The 10,624-nt window shown below is 45.1% G+C and overlaps 1 protein-coding gene across 1 annotated transcript; it reads right to left on the reverse strand.

Annotated features, from left to right (window-relative positions):
* Positions 1–2,029: 2,029 nt before the first annotated feature.
* si:dkeyp-51f12.3 (uncharacterized protein LOC107988041 homolog) lies at positions 2,030–7,734 on the reverse strand. Its single transcript, XM_034709492.1, has 4 exons — positions 7,284–7,734; positions 6,755–6,939; positions 5,492–5,633; positions 2,030–2,568 (listed from the first exon to the last, which is right to left on the reverse strand). Exons 2-4 carry the CDS (start codon positions 6,885–6,887, stop codon positions 2,355–2,357), a joined length of 489 nt encoding a protein of 162 aa, XP_034565383.1. The 5' UTR covers positions 6,888–6,939; positions 7,284–7,734; the 3' UTR covers positions 2,030–2,354.
* Between the last annotated feature and the right edge of the window lie 2,890 nt (positions 7,735–10,624).

Raw genomic sequence — 10,624 nt, forward strand, 5'->3', positions numbered from 1 at the left:
TGGAGCTGCTGGCAGTAAGGAAAGTCTTTTTCCTTGCTTTAGACGTTTAATGTGAAGCTGTGTTTTTCTGTTGCATATTTTAATTCTTATTAAAAAATTAAACTTAATTATTAACAAACTGATGTTTTGCTCTGACATCACATTAACTCTAACCACAGGCTTAATAACGCTGTGAAGGTACGCTCTGTAATTCTGAAGGGAACTAAAAACTCAAACACTTGAAATAATATTTTTATGTTTATCTTTTTAGATAAAATGTGATTTAAATGATTTTAAGATCCTAAATGCATTGACTGCTCGGTTGTCAGACAAAGTTGCGTGCGTCTATGGAAAAGTAAGTTGTGTTTATTTGTGCTGTTAGTGCATTGGTTTGTTTAGATTTATAGTATAAGTAAGAATAGTTTAGTTAATTGTTAGTTATTTGGTTAGCTTGATGCACATGGCTCAAGTGAAAGTCTGAACGTTACCCATAAAGTTTAACAAGTAGATATAGATTATATAGATATTGTGCATTTATGAAAGAGATTATTATACATATTGTAAAGTTGAATATCAATACCTGCTATTTTTTGTTATCTGAGGTGTTATTTTGTTCTTTACAAAACCACGCTTAAGTGAGTCCCATGTTCTGAACTGTGTCAATACAGAATAAATCCTTGAAAGATAGAAGTTTTGGCATCCGTGTTTTGACAGACACCCCTGGGGCAAAGTGTATTGAAGTAATTCGGACCCTATACAGTCCTACAAAATCCTACATAACAGACATGGCTGCTCACAGACCCGCGTTACTCCAACCCTCTGAATTTGATCCAGAATCTGATCCTGACGGAGAGGCGCCTGCAGCAGGACCTTTCTGAACGATTGGTCACAGATTTTGTGTTTCTTGTTGTTTTATTTGTCAGTGTGTCGACGTGTGTCTTGATACACGGTTACGAACATGTAGCTATATGGCTATGCTAACTAGCGCTGGCACTTTTCCATGAAAAATAAAATTAATCCACTAGATCTTCAAATCTGCAGACGTGGGAAGTAAAACCAACCTTTGTGTTTATTAAGACAGCCTACAACTGGCATGCCTCCCTCCTAAACTCCTTGTTAGCACACATGTGTGCAGGTAATGAAAAACGGAGGAGGACTTGAGTTGTATTTTATACAGTCTATGGGCTGAACAAGCTCCGAGCTCTGACTTCCGTTACAGACCGGATGGCGTTGTGACTTAACAAAAACACTGAAAACTGAAACGGCTCGTTTCAGCACACATTTACAGAAAGGTGGAGAAATCAGAGCAGGGGCAGAATGGATTTTTTTTATTTTAAGGGGGTTTGTAGACATGCCAAGGACACATATTTCAGGTAGAGAACCATTAAAAAGTCGATTTTGCATATGTCACCTTTAAGGGGAATTCAGTTTGCCTTTGTCAAATTTTGTTGATTAAATTAAATCAAAACTTGTTGTTAGTCATCTGTAGTTTTCTTTTTTCAGGAGAAAAACACAAAATGGATTAAAATCGTAAATTGAGTTGAGTAAATTGAGTATCGTCCAGCCCTACCTGGAGCTAAATGGTCATTATTTTGCTTTCACTGCATGAAGAGTGGTTTCATGATGACGTATGTTCACACTTGTGGAGACTCCACTGTGTGCATATTATAACTGTGTTGAACTCAGGCGTTAAGAATACGGTGCAGCTTCATTTTCTGTTGTACCAGTGGTATCATCTGGACTCCGTCCGTCATGGCTTCAGTTTAAAAACGTATTTGAAGCGAGGAAGCCCAAAACTTCCTGACCAATGAGAGGAAAGGGGCGTTTAGGGACACTGATTTAGGATCTTTGTTAATGATGACTTTTACAAAGATTAATAAAGTAAATCACCTGAAATGAGAATAAGTCCCCTTCAACATTTTCTCTTTTCACTCTTAAATAACTTGTGACTTATTTCTATGTACAACACACGCACACACGCATGCATGCACACACGCAGGCACGCACGACCACACGCACGCACTCACACACACACACAGAGCATTACAGCTGCTTATTAAAGTGTGTTTATAGTAGAATCACAGGATAGAGACACAGCAGAGTCTCTACAAAGGCTGACGGTTAAGTAACACTATGCCGCTGACATTTGGCCGTCACTGGTTAAGGCACTTTGCAGCGGAGAAGGCTGTTGATAAATTTCCTGCTGATGATTGACAGGAAGGCATACAGGAACAGTTCCTTTCACAAACACAAGTTCACAAATGTTCAAACAGGCCGGCAAAATATCCTCATACTGTGCTCGAAGGAGGACCCGACTGTTGATGTGAAGGCCTTCAGTGAATACGGAGTGAAGCAGTCATCATTCAGGTCCTTTATCACACAACACACGTTAACGGGACTCGCTGCGGCTCAGTCTGACAAATATCAGGGCATCCGCCAGCTGCAGTCTCTTCCTGTTTCATCACAGTGTCGTAAGACGGAGGCGGCTCCATCGTCCAGGGGGGCGGGGTCGATGGGAGGGATGGTTCAGGCTCCGCCCTCCCGCTGACAGAATCCTCAGACATCTCCCGACGAATACGGTCCAACCTCCTGCAAAAAGCCAAGACAAGAGACGCGATAAGACGTGGGGATGCAGCAGGTACGTCTCTAGTAGTAACCTTAAGTCTTCATTCAGAGCAGGAAACAGGAAGCCTTGACCCGCTGATATACGCAGGCCGCTGTATTGATGAGGCAGCCTTTTGAGACCCTTTCAAACCTCTCTCACTCAGATTTCGCTTCATTAAGTTATGAGGCTTCTGCTGACCCAGGATATGTCTGTGAACATTGGAAACTGCTTCAGCACTGAGTTCCCAGTAGGGTTGTAAAGGGGTGGAAATTTCTGGGAAATTTCCATGGGAAGTTAAGCTGGGGAATTTTGGAAATATTCTAAATTGGGAACTTTCCATGGGAATTTATGGGAATTGAGGGTAATTTCATGGAAAGATATCATATCCAAGCATAAATATTTGTTTTGTTATAAGCAGACATCCATCCAAAATAGAAATCATCTGTGCATGTGATGGAGGAATGTACAGTGCATGTAGGGGGCATGGTCTCAATGGCCCTGCAGGAAGCAGTGTGCTATGTGCATGCGATTGAGGAATAGCATAGATATTCAACTGTACTTACATAAAATCTGGTTGTTTTAGTCAGGATTATGCTGAAATATATTTTTCCCAACTATATTTAACCCTCCTGTTATGTTGGTTTCTTAGGGACAGCAATGATGTTCCTGGGTCAACTTGACCCGGGGCATATTTGATGATCCAAAAGTGTCAGCACCCCAGAAAAATCCTGATAAACATTTATCTCATTATGAACTCCATTACTAACCATTTAAATCAACATTTAGTGCAATGGTGTTCTTTAATTCTTACAGATCATGGTTCAATGAGGATAACTTGCTCGTTTTTCATGAAAATTCACATTAAAGCTTTTTTTAATGTACATTGGAAAGCCCTAAATATAAATACAATAGCTTTACCTGACATAGATTTTTGTTTCTTTTTATTTAAAATTTTGAAGAAAATAATGTATGAAGTGATGTTGATAAATTAACAGGAGACACCTCTTCTGTCACATGCTGCCCAGATTTTGATGCTGTATTTAGCTGGCTTGGAAGTTATAGATTTCCTAAAATGGAAGGAACCTCTGAATGCCTCTAGCCTTTCATCCACTGTGACATTAGGGCCTGGGTTATAGAGTAGTGGAAGTTGCTCTCCCCACTTGTCCCTCACTGTTCTAAGGGCTGACAGCTTGTCTCTCTTCAATCCCAGCTCCTGCAGTCAAATGGCAAAGTGTCCTTCGGCAAGGAATTTTCATTTGATGTGTTATTTATGCCAATTAAGTCAAGCAGAAGAAGTTTCATAAAACACTTTTAACTTTTTTTTTTTTCAGATTAGGGGTTAAGTTCCCTAGTTCCTTCCGTTGCTAAGCGCCGCTCGAGTGGCTGCTTGTTGCAGCAGCTCCCTCTTCGTTGTTCTTTTTTCGACTCTTTTTTCATATCTGTTTAGTTATCTTTGTATTTGGAGCCTGTCATGACTTTTAATAGCATGGACACCAAACTGGCTACGACGACATCAACCTGTCCTTCCACCCACCGTTATGGGGACTGTAAGATCTATCTACGATAAGGTGGACGAGCTAACCCAGCACCAGAGGGAATACTGGCAGAGTAGCATCATGCTAACAGAGCTAACACCTGCGATTTCACCTGCTGTGGGCGGACAGGATACAGGAGAGCGAGACTGAACTAACTGGTGAAGAAGACCAGCTCAGTCCTGGACCCTGTGGAGGTGGTGGCTGACAGGAGAATTATGGCCAAGCTGTTGTCTCTGATGGACATTTTTTTTCTATATATATTCTTGTTGAAATTCTTGTACTGTACACCTTCTTGTTTGCTGCTGTAACTCCATGAATTTCCCCGTTGTGGAACGAATAAAGGAGTATCTTATATTATCTTATCTTATCTTATCTTATCTTCTCTTATCTTATCTTATCTTATCTTATATTATCTTATATTGTCTTATCTTATATTGTCTTATCTTATATTGTCTTATCTCATTGAGAGCCAGCCTTCAATTTAGTAAACTCCTGGTTTACTCGCATAAATTCCTGTAAACTCCAATGGAAAGTTTCCAACTTTGAAAAAATTCCTGGAATTTTGCAACCCTAGTCACTAGGCGGCAGAAAGGACTTCTCTTTAACATCTGATTGAAGTTATCAAACAGCAGAAAAGCTGCAGACAGCGAGTGCTATCTGTGCAGAGACCAGAGCCTCAGATGATCAGATGATCAGCAGCCTGACACTGGCTCATGGCTAACTGTTGTTCCTGTGTCAGGGCCTGAATGTTTACAATCCTTCACAGTGCTTACACTCAAAACAACAGCCACTCCTCTGAGCTCGCAAATGTTTTCCTCACTGACCATCCACTGCGTGTCTCTTGAGAGGCAGTAAACTCCTTCTGATGGAAACTCTGCTTCCCTAGACGATAAGCAGAGCTCCTCTTGTTTGACTCAAGGTTAGGGATTCACTGAGACGATGCACGGCTGAGTCTGTGAGCCACATGCATGTGTGTCTGCTGTTTCCTCCATGACCTACTTCTGAAATTAGCCCAAATCACCAGATCTCTCCAGTTCTCAGTATCACAGGTCCAGTATTTAAATGTTCTGATCTAAAACTCTTCGTCAAACTATGAGTGATATGAAAGTGTGTCCCAGAGATCTGCTCAGCATTCATCTGTTTCTCAGCAGCTCTGCAGTAAATGCCGGAACGCTTAGAGGCAGCATGATTGGGAACAGGGCAGGACATCCATGTTTACATGCTGATGTTAGCTTTAAGCTCAGAGTGTGTGTTTTGATGCTGATTGTAAAAGTTATTAAACAGTCGTAATGAGAAGACTCTGAAGAAGAGAGAGACAGATGTCAGGGCTGTGTTCAGAGACACTCCCAGGAGTCAGGAAGTGTGTGTGTACCTTTGTATGGCCAGGGCCTGCTGCGGGCTGAAGCGGGTTCCTGTCCGGGGATGCAGCAGAGAGTGTCCGGGCACTGACCCCTGCAGATTCTTCATGGCCATGCAGAGTCCACAGACCAACAGGCCCACACCGCCCACTATGGCTGCTCCACGAGGGGACAGATCAGAATCATGATTATCAACATCTGCATCATGCGTGTTTACTGAGTCACACTCTTATTTAACACTTACAGAAAAACAAAAACATATTAAAGGGACCAATCGTTTGATCCTGAAGTCCAGCAGAGACGTTCAGTGACTTCATGAATACTGTAAGAGCTGTGATGGATTCAGGTCTCACTAAACCAAAGAGCTCCTCCAGTTCTCTCATTTATCACAGACTACACCTCTCTATCTCAGCCTCCATCTCTTCATGGTTTAGGGTGATATCTTAGTGACACATATGGCGCTGTATGGTGGAGAGTTTAGGAGGATTCAAGGGACCAGGAGGGGTCTCGATTTATTAGAACATCTCTGCTGCAAGGGAATGCATTAACGGTGGAACAACATAGAACAAAACGAGTGACACGGCAGAGTCACAGGAAGCATTTCATCTTAAATCATAAACTAAATAACTTCTGGATGAATTGCCCAGCCCTACCACCCAGCCCTACTGACCAGCTCTAACGCCCAGCCCTACCACCCAGCCCTACTGACCAGCTCTAACGCCCAGCCCTACCACCCAGCCCTACTGACCAGCTCTAACGCCCAGCCCTACCACCCAGCCCTACTGCCCGGCCCTACCGCCCAGCCCTACCGCTCAGCCCTACCGCCCAGCCCTACTGCCCAACCCTATGGACCAGCCCTACCGCCCAGCTCTTCCACCCAGCCCTAGCGCCCAGCTCTACCACCCAGCCCTACCACCCAGCCCTACCGCCCAGCTCTACCACCGGGCCCTACCACCCAGCTCTAACATCCAGCTCTATCGCCCAGCTGAAACGCCCAGCCCTATGGACCAGCCCTACCAACCAGCTCTAACATCCAGCTCTATCGCCCAGCTCTAACGCCCAGCTCTAACGCCCAGCCCTACTGCCCAGCCCTATCGCCCAGCCCTACGGACCAGCTCTAACGCCCAGCCCTACCGCCCAGCACTACCACCCAACCCTACCAACCACCTCCACCACCGAGCCCTACCGCCCAGCTGTACCACCGAGCCCTACCACCCAGCTCGAACGCCCAGCTCGAACGCCCAGCCCTAATGCCCAGCCCTACCCCCCAGACCTACCGCCCAGCTCCAGCAACAGCAAAACGCCAAACAGCGAAGACGAGTGGAACGGCAGGCCAAAGCACACAGCAAGGGCCCCCCCAGCAGTCAGCAGAAGGCCCACGCAGATCAGCAAGCCCTTGGGGGGCGGCATCTCCAGAGACCTCAGTCCTCCAAGCGCCCAGAACTGTGTCCAGCTACAGAGTCTGCAGAGAGAGAGAGAGAGAGAGAGAGAGAGAGAGAGAGAGAGAGAGAGAGAGGTTTGTTTTGAATTTGTATATGCTTTGGCAATATTGTTTCAACTTTCATGCCAATAAAGCTATTTGAATTTGAAAATTTGAATTTTGAGAGGTGGAGAGAGAGGTGGAGAGAGAGGTGGAGAGAGAGGTGGAGAGAGAGAGAGAGAGAGGAGAGAGAGAGAGAGAGAGAGAGAGAGAGAGAGAGAGATTGAACTGATTGGTTATTGGTCTGATTGGTTTTTGGTCTGGTCCTCGGTCTAACATTAGTCTCCCCTGTAGCTCCATCACCTGAGTGCCTCGCGCAGTGTTACCTGGTCTGGAGAGAGGATCAGTTCAGCAGCAGAGGCGGGGTCTCTCTTTTCCTCTCCGGATCCCGCACTGTGTGGAAACTCTCCCCGCCTCGGAGCTCGAGTACCGCGGCTCATGGTGGGCTCCTCTGCCGCAACTCTGCTTCTTCTCTCCGCAGCGGGATCACATCCGGGTCTGGAGCTGTGGTGGGAGCGAGGATCAGCAGGAAGTGTGCCAGCCCTGTGCGATGTTCGTGCGTACGTGTGATCTGGATCAGGATCAGGGCTGTGCTGGATGAGGAAGAGACTTTCATGAGGAAAACTCTCTGGGACGAAGACTGGAGGGCAGGGCGGGCTGAACCCGGTCTCAGCTCTCTCTCAGAGCCTCAGTTTTGGCAGGGTGTTTACACAAAGGCAGAAAGATAGTCCCATTAAAGGGGGACCGACGAGCTGAGGAGGAGCTGTGCTGGGGGTGGAGCTGGCCTACATGCAGGAGGGGAGGAGGGCTGTCCAAGAGGTTTTATATTACTGTATTGATTATGATCAAACTGGAGAGGGGGGTCAATAAGGAGGGCGTGGGTGGACTGGAGCCTGCAGTAACCTCAGTAAATATGAAACCATGAAGAGGTTCTCCTCAAACTCTCAACTACAACTTTCACTTCCTCCAATAATCAAAGTCTGGACCTGATCATCACCAAACAGCAGTTTAAAGGTCTGTGCTGCGACTTCAGAGCTTGTTTTAAAATCCTCTCTGTCACTTTGAAGACTCTCTCATGAGTTATTGTTCTTTACCCCGTCCCTCCTGAATAACTGACCCACAGGATGCTGCAGCGATCAGAGTCTGATCTCACAGAGTCTGATCTCACAGAGTCTGATCTCACAGAGTCTGATCTCACAGAGTCTGATCTCACAGAGTCTGATCTCACAGAGTCTGATCTCACAGAGTCTGATCTCACAGAGTCTGATCTCACAGAGTCTGATCTCACAGAGTCTGATCTCACAGAGACTCCCTTTAACCAGACTCAGGATCAGGGTCTGATCTCCCCTCACAGAGACTCACTTTAACCAGACTCAGGCAAAGACTTCTCTGCTGCAGGGTTTCCTTATAAAAACAGATTTATACTGAAGTCTGATTGTCTCTGTGAGGATGATGAACTATGTTTCTCTCTCTCCTTACTGAACTAAACTCACAACCAAAGAAGAAGACGAAAAAAATGGAGAAGGATATAAAGAAAAAGAAGAAGAGGAGGAGGAGAAAGCGGAAGAAGAGGAGGAGGATAAATTCTATTAAAAGATCACATGTTCCCCCCCTATTAGATCATGCCAGACACAGTCTGAAACACACACACACACACAGACACACACACACACACACACACACACACACACACAAAAGCAGTCTGAAACACACACACACACACACAAACACAGTCTGAAACACACACACACAAACACAGTCTGAAACACACAGTCTGAAACGAACACAAATGCACACACAAACAGTCTGAAACAAACACACGCACACCCACATGCACACAGTCTGAAATACATACACACACAGTCTGAAACAAACACATGCACATACACACAGTCTAAAACACACACACACACACACAGTGTTTGAAACACACACACACAAACACAGTCTGAAACAAACACATGCACATACACACAGTCTAAAACACACACACACACACAGTGTTTAAAACACACACACACACACAGTCTGAAACAAACACATGCACTCACACAGTCTGAAACAAACACACGCACACCCACATGCACACATTGTGAAACACAGTCACAGTCTGAAACAAACACATGCACATGCACACAGTCTAAAACACACACACACACAGACACAGTGTCTGAAACACACACATGCACACAGTCTCAAACACACACGCACACATGCACACAGTCTGAAACAAATTCACATGCACACACACACTGTATGAAACAAACACACACACACCCACATGCACACAGTGTGAAACACATACAAACACAGTCTGAAACACACACACACAGTCTGAAACAAACACATGCACATACACACAGTCTAAAACACACACACACACACACACACACACAGTTTTAAACACATACACAAACACAGTCTGAAACACATACAAACACAGTTTGAAACACATACACACAGTCTGAAACACACCCACACAGTCTGAAACAAACACATGCACATACACACAGTCTAAAACACACACACACACACACACAGTTTTAAACACATACACAAACACAGTCTGAAACAAACACACATGTATTCACACAGTCTGAAACAAAACCACACACACACCCACATGCACACAGTCTGAAACACATTCACATACAGTCTGAAACAAACATGCACATGCACACAGTATAAAACACACACACACACACACACACACACAGTGTCTGAAACACACATGCATACAGTCTGAAACACACACACGCACACATGCACACAGTCTGAAACACACGTACACAGTCTGAAACAAACACACATGCACACACACACAGTCTGAAACACACGCACAAAGACAGTCTGAAACACACACAGTCTGAAACAAACATATGCACACACACACAGTCTGAAACACACAGTCTGAAACAAACATGCACATGCACACAGTCTGAAACACACACACTAAGTCTGAGTTACAATATGTGTTTTTGTGTGTGCAATTTTTTATGTTTCTGTTTGCGTGTTTTTGTGTGCGTGTGTGCTGGTGAATTGATAACAACACAAGCCATCCAAACTTCACGTGCATATATATTTAAAATCGATGACGTTGATGACGAAGAGTCAAAAGCGTTTGTTATATATCTGACGTTCTGGAGCTCGGCCTCTCGTTTTAAACTCTCTCCTCCTTTATATATCTCTGACAAACACAAACTCCTGAAACATGATGAAGGTTGTTCCGTCTCTGGTCCTCAGTCTTCTCTGGTCCTCAGCCTTCTCTGGTCCTCAGTCTTCTCTGGTCCTTAGCCTTCTCTAGTCCTCAGTCTTCTCTGGTCCTCAGCCTTCTCTGGTCCTCAGTCTTCTCTGGTCCTCAGTCTTCCCTGGTCCTCAGCCTTCTCTGGTCCTCAGTCTTCTCTGGTCCTCAGTCTTCTCTGGTCCTCAGTCTTCTCTGGTCCTCAGCCTTCTCTGGTCCTCAGTCTTCTCTGGTCCTCAGCCTTCTCTGGTCCTCAGCCTTCTCTGGTCCTCCGCCTTCTCTGGTCCTCAGTCTTCTCTGGTCCTTAGCCTTCTCTGGTCCTCAGCCTTCTCTGGTCCTCAGTCTTCTCTGGTCCTCAGCCTTCTCTGGTCCTCAGCCTTCTCTGGTCCTCGGTCTTCTCTGGTCCTTAGCCTTCTCTAGTCCTCA

This window comes from Notolabrus celidotus, chromosome 2, assembly GCF_009762535.1.
Source record: "Notolabrus celidotus isolate fNotCel1 chromosome 2, fNotCel1.pri, whole genome shotgun sequence".
Taxonomy (NCBI): domain Eukaryota; kingdom Metazoa; phylum Chordata; class Actinopteri; order Labriformes; family Labridae; genus Notolabrus; species Notolabrus celidotus.